Genomic DNA, 18,095 nt, shown 5'->3' with positions numbered 1-18,095 from the left:
TAATAAATTAGCATACGCTTTTATCCAAAGAAATTTACAAATGAGAACAATAAAAGCAATCAAACCAGCAATAGGGCAGAAATATGCAAGTACCGTGAGTTGTGTCCAGCCACAGCTAGTCCAGCACAGTACATGTAGCAAAACTTTTTTTTTGTTTTTTTGAAATAGACATATAGACTAGTAAGTGTTAGTATTAATGGGTCAAGTGTTAACGAAAAAGATGTGTCTTTAGCCATTTCTTGAAGATGGGGGACGATAATACCTAAACTTAACATCTACCTTACTAACTATTAATTAAGCAGTAATTAGGAGTTTATTGAGGCAAAAGTTGTAGTTAATGGTTAGTTAATAGTGAGAATTGGACCCTAATCTAAATTGTGACTGCTTTTTAAAATTTAAAAAGATTAAAAAGAAAAATTAGGGTGATTATGAATAATTATGAATAATTTATTGCCATTGTGTGAATATGTAATCCTGTAATCAAAAAAGTAACTGTAGTCTGATTACAGGTATTTTAATGTAATATAATCTATTTCCAAGAACTTGATGTTTGGAATCCAGTGTTTCCCACATAAGTTTTGTGTTATCTGTGGTGGGTGGACAACTGGACATTATACACAGGCTTTTCTTTAACAGAAAACTTATATTAATTATACACAGCTGTCCAGAAAACTTGAGGAGACATACACTAAAATGGCTGATTTGAAAGGGGCATGGATGTTGTACAAGGCTGTTGGTAAGATAATTAATTTTCCTATCTTTATGTACATTGTCTATCAGCAAATTTACTTTACTTAAAATTGTACAATATTAAATGTTTGTTTATTTTTTCTTGTAGGGGGATGTGGACAAAGAAAATTGTGTATTGTGCCCCCTGAGGCAGAAGGTTATTCGGGTATTTACCTAAATTCAGTTGCACGTGGGAAGTCAACTCTGTTCATAGTACCAGTGCAAGGAGCACTTGATTTGACACCACTTCCTTACTCTTCAAAGGAGTTCGAAAAAATGCCAAAAGCAACATGCCATTCGTGCTTAGAAAACATGCCAGTCCAGTTATTAGCCGCACATGTGGCATCTTGTGAGACAGTGAAGGTCTCAACTGACTCCGATGAACAGGCAGGAATATTTTAACCAGAACAATTACTCTAAATAAATTAATTAATCAGATTTTATTTGTCCTTTGGCTAATATGTTTGTTTTGTTTATTTGTTTGTTTTCTTGCAGACTGAACATTTCCCGGGGTCACCAGATAATGAAGACCTGCCATCAACCAGTCTTGCCATTGACATTATGCCATCCATTGACAACTCTCCAGATGGCACTCCCAATATTGGCCTGTCTGTGACAGTAAGTTGTTAGAAACTCAAATATAAAGTCTGATATATGTTCCAAATTAGATCATATTTACTGTTAAAAGTTTATTGTTCATAATTGTTACACTCTAATTTGTTTTATCACTCATCTTACTTTTAAAGGACTCCACAGATTTAGATCTTCCTTCATGTGTCAAGGTTCCTGACGTCCAAGTAAGAAAAAAAATGGTCCATGTCCAAGGCATGCAATGAATACAATTTTCCTTACAATAAACTAAATTGTAGTTTAGTTTAAACTAAAAATAAACTTTGGCCACCTTTTCAATGCCTTTGTTAATTAGTTATAACAAAATTATGTTAACATTAACTATTTTACTTGTGAATGTGATATTAAAAGCAATAAAAAGAGTCTAAAAGGCCCAGTAACAACATCTGGACCAAGTAGTTAGACTGATGAAGGAAACGGCTGACAAAAATAACGACTTTATAATAATTTCTTCACGTCTGTGCCATGATCTTTAGTTTAGGACTTCCCTCAGGCAAAATATTTGGTGTGTACAATATAAAAAATTTTATTAATACTGGGCTACATTTTAGACGGCTTGTCCCATTTGTGAGCGGTTTTACCCCAGCGACTTTGTTGAAATCCATGCAAGCATCTGTGGTGAAAGGTATTTCTCAATTTTCTCATGCATTATCATCTTCTGAAGCATAATTTAAAGTGTCAAACAGTTGTTTTATCCTCTCAATCTTTTAGTATGACTAAAGCATGTATTCCAACAGATCTTATGATGAAACAGAGACCATCAACTTAGATAAAGAAACTGATGGAACAGAGAAATGGCCCCAAAAACGATTTAAGTTACATCAAAAGATTAAAAGGTACTTTCAAAATAAAGCTTTCTTCAGAAAGTTTTATTAATTTGACAGTAATGATATGAAATTTCCCTAACTCCTATTTTTTTTCCTTCCCAATATTAAGCATTGCTGATGTCATCAAAATCCTTACTGAAAGGATGGATGAAACCAGCATCTTCAGCATTTGTGTTACAAGGGATCAGATGCTTGAAAGAGGCTTAAAACAGTGGCAGCGACAGAAAAAATCTTCACCAAAAAATCCCCTTAGAGTTTCTTTTATTGGAGAGGCTGGCATTGACAATGGGGCTCTGAGGAAGGAATTTTTAACCGGTATGGCTTTATTTGTTTGTTATCTACCAAGAGCAGAATTATGCAGTTTATTTTTTTTATGTTCTCTATTTCCATATTCTGAAAAGAAATGATGGCAGGAATAGAGAAGCGGTTCTTTGAGGGAGGGGATAACGGCAAAAACCCCAAGTATTCAATGACGGACATGGACAAACACAACTTCAAGTAGGTTATAAAAATTGTAAATAGAAATTACATAGTGACACTTTTCTATATACCGGATCCATGTTAGCCAAGCATTTCACACTGACTGTTCACATGCATACAGATACTTGCATTACAAGAAGTGTGTTGTTTTAAAAAAGACTAACATTAGATGGACTATATGTAATGAGTTTTACATACAAGTAAGGGGGTAACGATACCCTCATGCCACGATTCGATACATATCAGTACTGAACTCATGATATGATGCTATTGCGATACCCGAAGTAATATAATCTAAACACAGTCCAGCGGGGGCAGGGGGACGGGGGAGCAATCTAATTACCCTAAAACTCTGTAAACTCTGTAAAAACAATTCTTACACAATAATTTTCATTTTGGTGAACTATACACAATACATAGTTGCAATTTTTTGTGTGATATATTGTGACAATATATTTTTACACCCCTACATTACAAAACATGTTTCAGATTATTGTACTTATCTCTCAAAAGTAACCTCCCTACTCACTCATTCTGATATTGCTACCCAATGTTGCAGTAATATATTTGTTGGATTGTAGGACTATTGGAGAATTGTTTGCTGTCAGCATCGCACAGGATGGACCACCCCCAAATTTTTTTATGCAGTGGTGTTACAACTATATATCCACTGGAGAAATCGATCAGGAAGCGATAACTGAAAATGACATTACAGACCCTGAACTCATGGAACTAATAAAAGAGGTAATTCATTAAAATGTGAAAAAATTGCATTGCGAATCATAATTTAATGTTTAGGTGGCAAATGTTAAAATATCATCATTATTAATTCCATACTTTCGGTCCATAATAATACGTAGTTTCAAAATAACAAAAAGGACCCTTTTTCTTGTAAACTTAATTTAAAGTCTCTTATTTCAGGTGGAAGTTTAAGTGTGGTTTTGTGTGTTTTAAAGATTAATGCAGCTGACAATGCAACCCTGATGGTGTGCACAGACAGGATTTTGTCATGTGGATACACAGGGGCAGTGTCCATACAAAGAAGGGAAGACATTGTGCGGTAGGACATTTCCTTTAATTTTAATTCAAATTCTAGAATTGGCCTTTTATTTATTTATTTATTTATTTTTAACTTTTTGTTACAGCTCTGTAGTTCTGCACGCTACAGTGAGGTTACTTCCCATGCTGCAACAAATCTGCTCTGGAATGAAACTGTATGGGCTCCTCAGCTTGGTCCAGCAAGAAGCGGAGATCTGCAGACAGCTGTTTGTTCCAGGATCTTTTTGCAAGGCAAGCAATTAAAATACCGTCCATTATAAAATCTGCATTGAATAATTTTTAACAAAACTTTTTTATTATTTTTTTTTTAACACTGGATGACTTTCTTCTCTTTTGCAAACTTCAGGTGGATGCCGATTTTCTAGTAAAGTCACTTTCACCAATCTTCAGTGAAAAGGGTACAATGAGGCGTCAGAGAGAGTCCAGAGTGGTCAACTTTTTGCAGGACTTTGTACAGGACATGGAGGATGAAGGTGAATAATTTGTACAAATTAATGTTACCATACTAAATTAGAGAACACTAAAGGCACCAATATACTCACGACAAAGTTTTTTCCCGTTATTCGTTTAGAGGTAAAACGAAGTTCGAAATACACAAGCAGCGATATACCTCCGAACACACCTACCTATTACATAATCGCCACGTCAATCAACACAATGTTAAGGAGTAGCAACATTTTACAGTCTTACAGTTACAACCGGCCCTTTGAGGGCAGCCATAATGCTGAAGTGGCCCTCACTGAAAAATTTGTTTGACACCCCCGAGCTATACAGTAGAAACTTAGTAGGATTAGTGGTTATATCAGTAGTTGTAGTAAACACTTGTGTTAAAAGTAAATTAGTTTCTAATTTTACTTTGTAATAGAAGTAATGTTTTCCTGTTTCATAGCAAACGAGGAGCTATAACTTGATTATCTTATATTGGCAAGTTATGATGCTTTTAATCATCCTTTAAATGAACTTTGCTCACAATGATTTTATATAACTTTTTCAGAAGAGGGCAACAGAGGAGACATGCCTGAAGAGAAGGGTGAAGATGAAGATGTTAAGGCAGAAACACGTATCAATGACATGAACATTAATGTTGGCAGGTTCTGCCAGTGGCTGACAGGACAGGCTCATGTTCCACTAATTCATGCAGACCGTGAAAATTTCAAAATTGTCATGGAATTTGACCATGACTGTCATGTGCGCTATGGTACACATAGTATATGCTATCCTGTGGTTAATTCTTGTTCCCGCTCAGTGACATTCCCAGTTACACACCTGACGACTTATGCAGAGTTCAAAAGTGTTATCTCTCAGGCCATTGTCCATGGGTATGAATTTGGCCGCTGTTAGAAAGGAAGTGAGTTGGAGAATTCACCTTCTCATTGTTCAGGTTTATTCTAAAGACACTTGTCAGGTACAGAAGGTATACAATTATAAAATTGATGTCTGCAAAGTTCCAGAACAATTTTAAAGGGTTAATTCACCCAAAAATTCTGTCATTCATTACTCACCCTCATGTTGTTCCAAACCTGTAAGACTTTATTCATCTTCGGAACACAAATGGAAGACCTTTTTGATGAGATCTGAGAGATTTCTGTCACTCTATAGACCGGGGTGGCCAACCCTGGTCCTGGAGAGCTTCAGTCCTGCAGAGTTTAGCTCCAACCCTCATAAAAACTCACCTGCCTGTAGCTTTCTAGCAACCTTTCAGACCTTGATTATCTTGTTCAGGTGTGTTTGATTAGGGTTGGAGCTGAACTCTGCAGGACTGAGGCTCTCCTGGACCAGGGTTGGCCACCCCTGCTATAGACAGTCAACACAACTACCGCTTTCAAGTCCCAGAAAGGTAGTAAAGACATCATTAACGTAATCCATGTGACTCCAGTGATTAATAAAACCTTAATTTTATGAATCAACTCGAGTACTTTGTGCAAAAAACTATTTACCACTTCATTTGCAAAATATCTCCAACACGCAATAAGTCTATTTTAGTGTCAACTAGGGCTGGGCGATATATCGCATGAAATTGTTATGCGCATCTCGTCAGTAAAGCCGGTTCCTTGATGAGTAGTAAATCGCCATCACCTGCTTTCAGATGGAGCGGCATTTCCTACTCAGAACCGTAGTTCACTGACAAGCTGAGCCATATCACATTAATTATCGCAGGCCGTGATAATTAATGTGAAAGTCTTACGGGTTTGGAGCGACATGAGGGTGAATAATTAACGACAGAATTTTCATGTTTGAGTATGCATTCATAAAACCTTGTAGTTTTTAGTAGTACTTTATTAGCGTTAAGGAGTGTTGTATCAAGTATGCAGTATCAATGCTTTCTTACATTTCTGATACTTTCCATGCATATTTTTGAAATTCAGAAGCATTTCAAATACATGAATTACAAATCGTTACCTGTTAAATTTATTGAAATTGTGCAATAAAAAAAATGTTAAAAGAAAAAAAGTGTTTGCAATATTTCAAATATACATTACAAAACTGTTGTTCAAACACAGACAAACTAAAAGACTGCTAAGGCAAAATTCCTTAGCATGTATGTGATCGTTAACTAGAGGACCTAAACGAGGCAACGTGTTTGCAATGATTGGAACATCAGACCTGAAGAGGTTAACTGTGTGTCTGCAGCCGTTTTATGTGTTGATAGCAGAGAATGTATAGCTGCTCATCATCAATGTTTGGATCAGCTTGATCAACCAAAGATTGGAGTTCCGTCATCTCCTCTTCAGTCAGAGGGCACTCGTATTCAGGCACTATAACACCAGTTTCTGAGTCAGGGCCATCAAAGTCAACAGCGGTGTCCCAGTCAATGTCTGGCTCTTGAAGGTCCTATGAATGCATCAAGGCAAGCTGTTAGTAAATCTGGTCCCAAGTCTTATAAATTTTCTTTAGAAAAAAAAAAAAAAAAAACACTTACTGCAAAGTTCTCTGAATGTACATTGGTGTTTAGCATCCGAGCAATTTCCCAAATCTGTGTCGGACTCCGGTTTCCCTCAGTACGTAGTGGATGGTGGTTCCAGCCTTCAGTGAATATCTCCAAGTCTCTTTTGAGTCTTGGAAGAATTGCATAATGCACACAGAATATGTCATCTGTACATGAAATGTCCAAGAGGTCATCTTCTTCAAGGGAGTGCAGAAGATTGTAGTACTTCGATGATACTGAAATCCACACATCTCGCCATAATCGTTCTATCCTACAGAGGATTAAAACAAAATTATCTTGAGTACAGTGTAAGAAAACAACATTGTGCCAAAGTCAAGCAGGCAATACATTTCTAATTGGAAAACTATGTTGGTGCATCACATGGTGTAATTGTGTTGTGCCATGTCATACCTGGCTAGCACCCAATCTTGGAAGTGGTAAAACCATATATACTGTGTTTAAAGAACTTAGTGAGATTATGAAAATGTGGCGTTAATAATAGTAGTTTAACCCCTTTGCGTGCAAACATCGCTGACGGCCCCAGTTTATTATTGTTTCACTTTCACAGCACATTAAACATCACTGTCTTACTTCATCTGGACAAACTGTGCATCAATGGAAAGTTTAAAGACTCAAGCTTCGATATTTGACCAATATTTTGATAAAACATTGTTGCAGTGACAGATATTTAGTGATTTATGTCAGGAGTGCAAAATAATAAATCCGTATTATGCCACATTTTGAATAGAAATTCACAACTCACTCATATTCAGTCACGTCAAGAGCGGTTTATTTGTGTTCACATAGACTCACTGAACAGCGTCAATAAGGATTTACAGACCAAAGATGCATATCTGCGGAGATATATGGATATATTTACTGATGTTTACTTCATATTTCTTCAGACAGAATCGTCATTTCTATTCATTTTCCACGGATTTACGCGATCAGATGATAAACAGCCTCTCCCAGCGATCTCTGTGTGCGTGCAGTAGTCACAGCTCGTGCGGTGTGTGACTCAGACTCTGATTGGGTCTTTCAAACGTCAATCTTAGAGTTTCATATCTGGACACCGCCCCATCGTGTCACATGCTTCCTGCACACTTCCTGGTAGTTATCTGGCCAAAACAACACTGAAACACCTCTGTACACACAAAATATCCGAATAATAAACCCGCGATTAGGATAGTAAAGCTTGGTATGAGAATTTCTTGAGATCTGGGGCGTTTTTATAAAAAAAATCGAAAATGTACATCGGAAATGCTAACTTGTGCAGCGATGAAAAAGGCAACAAATAACATATTTTTACAACAGTAAACGACCAAATTCCACCCCTGATCGCTAAAGGAAGTTATTATAAACACTCGATCGGGGTTTAAAGTGAGTTTTGAGTAAAAGTGTACTAATAATTTCATAAATTGTCTGCTGTAGCTAGATGCTAACGTTAGCTACAATGCTACTAATAGCAGGTGCTTTTCTTCTTCATAATGCATTTTTGTCTCAATAATTCACGTAAGGTCGTAAGAAAATGTTTTGTTGTATTTTTATAGTAAGACTTTTGATAAATAAGGGCTAAATGCAAAGAGAGACTGAAGTGAGATCGCTGCTTTGTTGCTTTGTAAAGCCTGAAAAACCACAATCAAGGCTAATAAAGGTGGAATAAAAACAAAAGAATAATGATAAAAGAATAATGCGGATAATGTGTCATACTTGGCGGAGGTGTGAAAGAACCGTTTGGTGAGAACAATACAATCATGATTCGGGCAGTTTTCAACAGTGAAACATACACAAAGAGCACAGGAAAGTTTACATGTGAGATCTTACAGAGATGACAAGGGCCATAAATCAATCTGATTAGCCTTCTCTAAAAACACACATGACATGGCCTTAGAAAATATTTCATAAAATTCACAGTTTTACAGATTCGATTATGAAATTTTTTATGAAGTCTTGGAAGACTTGTGGCCTTAGCTACACTGTGTTTTCAAACTCATTTCCTACATCAACATTTTTTTAAATACATTTAAAACATATGTTTTTAATATATTTATTTTTGTTTTTATGTTTGAGCTTATATATCTCTATTATCATAACAGTCTGAGTGATTCTGATTCCTGAACAGTAAACTTTAAAGTGTCAGCTTTGTGAACAAAGGTTGATTATGTATCTAGTCAGAAAGAATCATGAGCAGAAACCTTTTTATTTTGGGTATGTAATTTCGGTCTCCATGCCAAAAAAGGGGGGTTACTAGTAAGGGGTTAAAGTAAATATCTGGGTGACAAACAGGTAAAATACAGTTACAGTTTCTGGTTAACAAAAAAGACAATGCATAGGACATTGGCCAGATTTCTCAAGTTCTATTATGCAATTTCTTAGTCATGTGCCAAGATGCGTTAAATGGTTATGAGTATTTTATACTACTTAGTCTTAGAGCATCAAATACATAATTGATATTAGGTTTATTTATTCCACTACTAATACAAGATTGCAGTAAACAAATCTGTTGTATTAACACTTATTTTATGGAGAACAAGACAGGTGAAGACGCATTATTTCAAGGGATAGTTCACCCAAAAATTTTAATTCTGTCATTTACTCACCCTCAAGTTGTTTCAAACCTGTATGAATTTATTTATTCTGCTGAACAAGAAAGCAAAATTTAAAAAAAACTATGCAAGTCAATGGGGTACATCAACCGTTTGGTTGCCCACATTCTTCAAAATATCTTCTTTTGTGTTCAGCAGAAGAAAGAAATTCATACAGGTTTGAAACAACTTGAGGGTGAGTAAATGACAGAATTTAAATTTTTGGGTGAACTATTACTTTAAGGGAAGCAGTACTTAAAGTCAAGCCAAGTCACCTTTATTTATATAGTGCTTTTTACAGATTGTTTCAAAACAGCTTTATGGTGATAACAGGAAATTAATACAACAAAGACTGAAGTCTTTCAACTCTTTTTTGTTTGTCATGTGTATAACATACCTGACCATAAAGGTACGCTGTTATAAAATATGAGGACGAGTATGAATATCAGGAAAAAACTATGCAAGTTAAGAAATGAATTGTACCTTTGGTTGTGCACACTTTTTCCCGAGATGAAGCTTCCCCGATCAGTGCCACGGACAGTGAACATAAACCGGGCAATGTCCACGTTCTCCACTCCCTGGTCAGCTCTTACCCTGAAATCACAGTAATTATGGTACCAATTAGGCCTAACTGAACTACTTATTTATATTTTTGATGATGGTTCAGTAACTTCTTAGTTTAATAAACACAACCCTCAAGAAGTAGTCAATATCGATAAATTGATAAATGTCATCCAATATAAACCCACAACCAAGGACGATGAGTGTGTACAGTGGGATGAGTGTGTAAACAGAATAATTATTTTGTAATGACATTTTGCTTTTAGGAAACTACGCTCAAGTAAAGTGTCAGATTAATCTAAATTTTTCCATGTAAGATGAAGCTCATATTAAACAATTTGAATTTTCCCAGCCTATTTACCTACAGTACATAGATAACACTGTAGCTTTTTAACTTTCTAAAATACACTACCTTGAAGGTAAACCATGCAGGTGAGTTGCCTCAAGGAAGAAGTGAAATGCCGTTGATGCACAGTTATTTGTGGCTGCATTCAAGTACATTATCTACAAAAGAAACATTTTAAACAATTATAGGGCATCAAAGTTAAAACTGATAGGGTTCCTTCTCAGGAAGCATGAGTATGCTCAGCAAGCAAAGCACACTGACCAAGTTCTATTATGAAATTTGTTTGTTGTGTGCCTTTTACTTAAAGGTAAATTATGTAAACTTTGTATGCAGTTTTGTTTATTAACCGGTTGAGTGCCAATGCATCTTGCGGGAACATGATTGTAGCCGGAGCTACTTCTCTCTGTTTATGTCTATAGACTTTCAATGAATTTAAGGTCTGAGCATTACAAGCGTTATATTTAAAAAGTTATGTAAAAATCTTTATTCTTAAGAATGTTTACCAAAGGCACAAAGTCTATGCTGGTATAGCCCGTGTTCAACATGTGGTATTACTAAAATGTTAAAAACCAGCAGCAGCTAGTTACCTTCCTGGAGAAACCATCCACTCCTCCAAATATCACAATGTTGTATCTAGAAAGCAATTGGGCATAAAATATCATATTAAAACAATGTCAATGTGTATTATGAAATCCAAAATGAAGTAGCCATCCAGTACTTTAGATTAATTAACTTCAAATAAACTTGACTTTAATACAAACCTGATTAACTTGTGGTTTGTGTCCACATGTACCAGAGACAAGGGTCCTGGTACAGAGTAAACTCTGCGTACAACACAGCCAAGACTTGACAGCCTTGAGATGATGCCCACAGAATCAACCCTATGCATGGAGGCTGCAATTCTTCTCCACTGAACGCTATGGCCTATTGACTCCAGTCTCCCTCTGACCATCCTGTAGCCAGCGTTTGGTAAATGATTCTTGATTGAAGCAACCAAACCGTCAAGTTCATCATCACTGATGGAACTATACATGTTCCTGACAGAGAGCTCGTACTCTTCCATTCGTCTGAAGACTGTGCTTCTTGAAACACCCATCAGTTTAGCTATGCAAGACACAGGAAGTCGAGTATGGAGCATTTCTTTCAAGCATTGTTCTCCAATCAAAATTTTGGGTCGCCCTGTGGTACCAGCAGCAACTTCCACCGTGAAACATGTGTCTGGATGTTCCAGTTGTGCCTTCACAAGGTCAAAGAGATCTTGCAAAGCCTGGGTGATAGCAGGATGTACTTCTACATGATTGGATAGGGCATGCAGAAGATACAGCTCCTGACGACAAACAAATTCGAAGTAATCCAAATTCAGTGGTGTTGTGTTGAATCCCAGTTCTATTTTATGCAAAAGCCTTTGATAAATGTGATGTCTTAGCTGTTGCAAGACAGAACAAAGTATAGTTAATAATGTCTCATGGTCTCACACACACAAACCACCGTTTAAAATTATCACGAAAATAATGTATGTATTTTTCCCAATTAGCATTCGCAGGTTTGTACGCTAATAATTTTACCAATCAACACATTACTGCATTTCTAAAGCTAGCTACCCCTTTGGTAAAACCGCTAAATGTAAATTTCCAGTTATTTAAATATAACAGTTTTAGCTAAAGGGTAGCTAGCTTTAGCAAATTTCTGGAGGGCAGAAAACTTCTGCTATTAGTTTTACTAACGACAAAAATATAGCTAACTTGCAAAATTACAGTGCATACAGGAAACAAAATCAAAATCATCAAATAATATTACAATGCGATCTCTGAAAGATGATTTGTGACTTACTTGTTCCGACATGATGGTCCATGAAAATCTTTCTTCTCTCAACCTCTCATCTTCTCTTGACTGCACCTGATCGGTGTTGAAAGTGACCAATCAAATGAGTGGAGAACGGAGACATCGAGACATCAGCCACTGGCCCCGCCTCCAAAGTCTCAAATTTCAGGCTTGTTCGACTTCATGCAGTTTTGCGCAAACCGATCGTCGGCTGACTTGAAGCAGTGCATGCCGGTTAGAAATTTTGTCCGACTTGATACAGCGCTGACGCCACGTGACTGTGACGTGTGCCGTCAAAGTACCACGAGAGCGATTCGAGAGTAGCCGGAGAACTCAGCCAGCGCAGCTTCTGAAGAGCGGCTGCACAGATTCTGATGACGACACAACTGATCCACGATTGGCTGGATTCACTGATGACACCGATGACGTGCATTTCAAGTTTATTGCGAGTCGACTTCAGTTTCAGAAATTCTCATATGGACTTTTAAAACAGTTCAATACGTTTTTATGTCATCTTCATCTTATAAATCATATGTATTAAATATTGTTTTACTGTATTTACTTTATTGTTAATATAAAGTTTGTGTATGTTTATTTTGCATGACTTTCTTTTTTATACAGACCCTTTACAGTATTCAGCAGCATAACCTATTCAAATGAGCATTTTTAATAACTAAAATATTAATCTTAAAAACATACAATCTAATGTGGTCATAAATGTATGCTCCATATACAAATGATACATAATACATTATGTTCCTCCATTTGTTTGGTTTCTTCATATTCTCTAGTTTATTTTGCTGTGTTTATACTTCACCTGCATGTGGTTAGCAAACTGCTAACAACTTGCTGTAACTTCAACTTAACAACTTGACAACATTCTGTTCACTTTCAAATAGTTGGTCTAAATCACAATGTAAATCCAACACAATTGTGCTTTTCTGTATATGAAAATCAGTGGTGTTATGTTTAAAATGTTAAAAAGAGCTCAGCTGGAGGGTACTGAAAATCTTGTTGCTGAAACCTTCTTAAAAAACACTTTTTTTTTAAAGGTTACTTTTATCATTTTGTATTAGCAGAAACACCCATGTCATACTGCTAAAGTATATATCCAATATGTTATATTGAAGACACCCTTCCAAAACACCACTTATACACACATCTTAAACGCGTGTTAATACCATTAATACATAGAGTTACTTAATCACTTAATCATGAAAACAATGGAAATCACTGATACAAATGTTGAGCCAAAACTGAAAGTGGACTTAAAAGGGTAATTGCAATTGTTGCTAACTATAAGTAATAATGAATGGAACAGGTGTTGGCTATGGTCCCATGATTCCTTAGGATATATAAAGAACCTGCATTACCCTGTGTAACACACAACAAAATGGACAATGTAACCATTAATGTGTTAGACAGCAAAGGCAATGTTGTCATGCTAACGGTTTCCAAGGACATCGCTGAAAGGATGCAAAATGGTAAGTAAACCACATGACTGTGAAATAATTACAAGTCACCAATGATTTGTGCAAGTTTTTTATTTATCACTTATTCCCCCAGATCAAATGTTCCTTTCCTCTGTCATGGAGAAAGTATCAGCTGTTGAAACAAAAGGTACACATTTACTTAATGAACCAGAATATACAGGAAATAAGTCTTGAGTGAAACTGACCACATCTACAATCTTCTCTCCAAACAGCTCTCCTCAGTGGCCCAGCTTGTGCTGCAAAGCTTTTCCAACCTCCTATTCCATGTCCCACTACCTCCACTAGGTCGCTGACACCCCTAAACCTCAGTTTTGTGAAACCACCATCCACCAGCCAGTGCCCCATTACTACCACTAGGCCCCCTGTACCACCTCCACCATCCACCAGCCAGTGCCCCATTTCTACCACTAAGCCCCCTGTACCACCTCCACCATCCACCAGCCAGTGCCCCATTACTACCACTAGGCCCCCTGTACCACCTCCACCATCCACCAGCCAGTGCCCCATTTCTACCACTAAGCCCCCTGTACCACCTCCACCATCCACCAGCCAGTGCCCCATTACTACCACTAGGCCCCCTGTACCACCTCCACCATCCACCAGCCAGTGCCCCATTTCTACCACTAAGCCCCCTGTACCACCTCCACCATCCACCAGCCAGTGCCCCATTACTACCACTAGGCCCCCTGTACCACCTCCACCATCCACCAGCCAGTGCCCCATTACTACCACTAAGCCCCCTTTACTACTTACCTCCACTGTCAAGGACCCACCACCTTCCACTCTGCAATCTGGTGCAGCGTGTGGAAACCCTTCAGCATCCATTCAACCTTCATCCCCTTCCTTCCAGTCAGACAGGCACGAGTCTCAAGGTATTGCATCAAATACTGTAAGGAAGATAAATGGCAATACTGTTGTTAAATTACATAATTTTCTTTGTTGATCTATTTCTCTCCTTATCCCCTCCATTTTACAGAAATAACACATACAATGACACTATTTCTACTGGACCTTACAAAAACTCATCAGCACCTTTATTTTCGGAACAAAATGGCATTCTATAAAAAAATACAAAACTTATTTTCACTAAAGGGCTACAACTTGTCAAGTGAGAAAATTCGAAAAAAACTAGCAAACATGTTAACTACTTATAAGAGAGTGAAAGACCGGCGTCGTGCCACTGGGGAAGGGAAGATCACCTGGGAGTACTATACAGTAAGTTGAAGACTGATTTACTTTGTTTCTGAAATAACATTGTCCTGTGTTACATGACTGAAACATTGGTCATTTTACATCCACCCCCACCAGCTAATGGATGAGTTATTTGGGTCATCGGGGATCGGTACTGCACCACCTGGCACCATTCACTCCACACCTCTGGGTTTGGAAGAGACCTCTTCCACAAGCAGGCCCACAACGTCTTCTCTTCAAGACCAGCTGGTAGGTGCTAGTATGGATGAACAGCCAGGAACTGCAACCATACAAAATGCAAACATCACAAGGCGGCAAAGACGACCACAACCCTTACGATTCCTGGACTCTTATGAAGAGCATGCAGAGAGAAGGACCGCTGTGCTTGAGTCCCTGGTAAGGCCAGATCTGGAGAGATGGCGGCGACTTAAGGAGAGGCGGAGAAGGTCCTTTGAAAAAAAGATGGTGACCAGCTTGGGAACAATTGTGGAGGAGCTAAAAAAAATGGGGAAAAGACAAGCGCAAATTATGCATCTATTACAGAACCCACATGAACCCCAATAAAATTATAATCTATAGATGTTAACTCTTTTGATTTACACCTTTCCCCAAAATGTCCCTTGCCCCCCCCCCCCAAAAAAAAAACATTTCTAATGACAAACTAATTTTGTTCAATAAAACAAATTTCTTTATTTCAACAAAATCTGTTTGTTTTCTCATTTGTTGAATATTTCTGAACATTCAAATCTTTACTTTTCATCTTTTGTTTTGTATGTTAAGTATACACACAAGTTAGATCTGGCCACAAATCTGGTCTCTATAATGACATGCATTAGTGTTGTGGGGTTGCTGGGGGTATGGTTCATCATCAACACCATCACCTACCACAACAACTTGATCACTGGGCTCTAAACAAAGATTATGCAAAATGCAGCAGGCTGAGACTGCTGAGCTGATATTAGAAATGCTTCTCATTTGCAGGTAATGGAGCCTCCTAAACTTAGATTTTAGAATGCCAAACGCATGCTCAATGACCACGCGAGCTGCATTGAGCTTTCTGTTAAAATATCTTTGCCTAGCAGACAAGTGGCCATTGTCTCTATAAGGCCTCATAAGTTGAGGCAACAAAGGGTAGGCAGAATCCCCAATTATGTGCATTCCCTGTGGAACAAGTGAATGAGGATCTTCTTCAAGAACACGACAAACTTCTGTGAAGCGAAATGCTCTGGCATCATGCCAACTCCCAGGGTGACCCACACTAATGTGACAGAAGCGCCGCTGACTGTCACAAAACCCAGTTAAATTTACAGAATAAAACTGTTTCCTATTCATGTATGCTAGGGGATTATCACAGTGGGGTCTCATTATAGGAATGTGACACCCATCTACCGCACATACAGTGTTGGGGAAACCTGCTGTGTCAAAGCCTAACTTTGACATCTCCAGCCTTTGACCTCTGGGCCAGGATATGTGGTGGGCCATGTATGTGTTAATATTGTAACAAAACTCATGGAGATGCTTGGCAAGAGTGGATTTTGACATGTTAAATCTATCTGCCACCCCACGATATGACTCCTGATTCACCAATGTCCAAAGGCAGGCAAGAACACTGTTCGTGAGTGGCAGTTTGGTCTGTTGTAAATTCATATACACAGGACCAAGGGTAGTGATGACATCCTGCAAAGGTAGAAAAATAGGTAATCAAGACAACATGCTAACACTTGTAATAGTTCAATGAATTTTATATTAACCAGTCCAGTACAAACCTCCACTTGTTCTCTGGAAAGCCTGAAATGACTTCTAAATTCTGAGAGACTGTAGAGAGGGACAACATCCTCCACAAAATTGGCTATTTTTGGAACCATTCTATATAAGAACAAGAGGAATTGTACTCACTATATAGGCTACAGTATGTAGCCTACCTGAACACACATGTAACATTAGTCAAACATTTATTATCAGGGTTTTATGTTGAATAGGGATTTTAATTAAATAATTAGTATACACAGAAGTGTTAAAATTTGAGTAAAACTCATTCTCTCTAATTAAACCAAAATAATAACAACTATTGTTAAAAGGCAAGCAACAAGAGCTATTGATTACAAAAAACACCCATTACATCATTGCAAATACTTTAGACTTTCGATACAGTGTTTTTATTCAACATAAAATTTTCCGATTCTATGTATAGGTCTAGTAACTTTAAAGTTAAATTGCTAATGTGTCTATAATTTGTTTAAAAATAAACTTTTTACATTTAACCTTTACTCACCTTTGTTGCTCATCGTGCTCAATGTATTGCAAAAATAATGGATTTTCTATTGCTTCCAGCTCATCTGCGATCAAGTAAGCAAACGCCACGTGATCTGCCATGACTGACGTAATTGCAGCAAACTACGGGAGCCACAACGTGTCCGGCTTTATATCTCCGTTTTCAGCTCCTCCCCACCTGCACGCGGCTACTCTCGCCGATCGGTTGCATCCAGCCGCAGCCGATGTCGAACACACCTTTCATCTTGATAGCCGAACGAGCGAGAGTGCGTCACAGCCCCGTGCTCGCGAGACAGTATTTGTGCGTGCGAGTGGAGCAGAAACGCGCGCGGATACTTTCTGAGCGCTCGCGGAGCAGAAATGCGCCCGCGCGAGGATGGCATTTTGCGCGCGGATGCTGTTCTTTGCCCTCATATCCTGTGCACGCGCCTAGATTTTATGTGCGCGAGTTTTGAGACTGAATAAACGCCATACCCTTGTTTGTTCTGAACAGTTAAACTGAGCAGTGTTCTTCAGAAAAATCTTTAAGGTCCTGCAGATTCTTCTGTTTTCCAGCATCTTTGCATATTTTAACCCCTTCCAGCAGTGATTATGATTTTGAGATACATCTTATCACACTGAGGACATTTGAGGGACTCAAACACAACTATTTAAAAAGATTCAAACATTCACTGATGCTGCAGAAGGAAAATGGAAGCTTTAGCCTAAGTTCTGCCAGGAAGACTCAATCACTTCGTCATTAATTACCTTCATCATTATCCAATCACGTCTTTATACTCCTGTATAAAAGATCGTACTTACACATGTTTGAGTTCGCAGATGCCAACGCGACAACAACCGCAGATTCCGACGCGATTGTACTTGCTCAAGCTGTTGTGTTTATTCCTCTACTTGCTGTAATTAAGTTCGTGCCCCGCAAACTATCTAGAGTTTGACGTTCCTCTAAGATGCACACGGGATCGTTGGCTTAGCTCCGTGTCGTATGGAAGGCCAAAAGGGTCAAATTCACGTGAATTTTAACGCGTCAACAACACGTTAAATATCTGTATTTCACGCGTAAACGTAAACGTAAACGTATCTGTATTTCACGCGATTTTACGTGTTAAAAATCAGCGCGTACTTAACGTGTATTTAACGTGTATTTCACGTGTAAAATACACGTGAAGTACGCGTTAA

At 38.0% G+C, this 18,095-nt stretch overlaps 2 protein-coding genes across 3 annotated transcripts; both read right to left on the bottom strand.

The window, feature by feature from the left end:
• Positions 1 to 5,269: 5,269 nt before the first annotated feature.
• Positions 5,270 to 12,138, bottom strand: LOC113091540 (uncharacterized). Its single transcript, XM_026257118.1, has 7 exons — positions 11,974 to 12,138; positions 10,905 to 11,569; positions 10,731 to 10,776; positions 10,210 to 10,301; positions 9,720 to 9,830; positions 6,646 to 6,922; positions 5,270 to 6,557 (listed from the first exon to the last, which is right to left on the bottom strand). The coding sequence occupies exons 1-7, from the start codon at positions 11,983 to 11,985 to the stop codon at positions 6,339 to 6,341; spliced, it is 1,422 nt and encodes a 473-aa protein (XP_026112903.1). The 5' UTR covers positions 11,986 to 12,138; the 3' UTR covers positions 5,270 to 6,338.
• Positions 12,139 to 14,967: 2,829 nt separating this feature from the next.
• LOC113091538 (protein ALP1-like) lies at positions 14,968 to 17,094 on the bottom strand. Of its 2 annotated transcripts, XM_026257116.1 has the most exons (4): positions 16,921 to 17,094; positions 16,415 to 16,514; positions 16,233 to 16,325; positions 14,968 to 15,143 (listed from the first exon to the last, which is right to left on the bottom strand). In XM_026257116.1, exons 1-4 carry the CDS (start codon positions 17,019 to 17,021, stop codon positions 14,982 to 14,984), a joined length of 456 nt encoding a protein of 151 aa, XP_026112901.1. In that variant the 5' UTR covers positions 17,022 to 17,094; the 3' UTR covers positions 14,968 to 14,981. The 2 variants fall into 2 exon arrangements, with proteins under 2 accessions (XP_026112901.1, XP_026112900.1); XM_026257115.1 differs by lacking the exon at positions 14,968 to 15,143 and having other exon boundaries at positions 15,394 to 16,325.
• Positions 17,095 to 18,095: the final 1,001 nt, after the last annotated feature.

Source organism: Carassius auratus, unplaced genomic scaffold (genome assembly GCF_003368295.1).
Source record: "Carassius auratus strain Wakin unplaced genomic scaffold, ASM336829v1 scaf_tig00214206, whole genome shotgun sequence".
NCBI classification, from domain to species: domain Eukaryota; kingdom Metazoa; phylum Chordata; class Actinopteri; order Cypriniformes; family Cyprinidae; genus Carassius; species Carassius auratus.
Note: the sequence above shows the minus strand (reverse complement) of the source record. Positions and strands in the feature narration are given on the sequence as shown.

Bases quoted from the DNA above. Each gene is read 5' to 3' on its own strand.
- LOC113091538 (XM_026257115.1), bottom strand. From the start codon at position 17,021: ATGGCAGATCACGTGGCGTTTGCTTACTTGATCGCAGATGAGCTGGAA. The intron at 16,515-16,920 runs GTGAGTAAAGGT...GTTCTTATATAG, and splicing joins GAGCACGATGAGCAACAAAG to AATGGTTCCAAAAATAGCCA. The intron at 16,326-16,414 runs GTTTGTACTGGA...CTACCTTTGCAG, and splicing joins TTTCCAGAGAACAAGTGGAG to GATGTCATCACTACCCTTGG.
- LOC113091540 (XM_026257118.1), bottom strand. The intron at 6,923-9,719 runs GTACAATTCATT...AATCCTCTGTAG, and splicing joins AAAAGTGTGCACAACCAAAG to GATAGAACGATTATGGCGAG. The intron at 6,558-6,645 runs GTAAGTGTTTTT...ATGCATTCATAG, and splicing joins TACATTCAGAGAACTTTGCA to GACCTTCAAGAGCCAGACAT.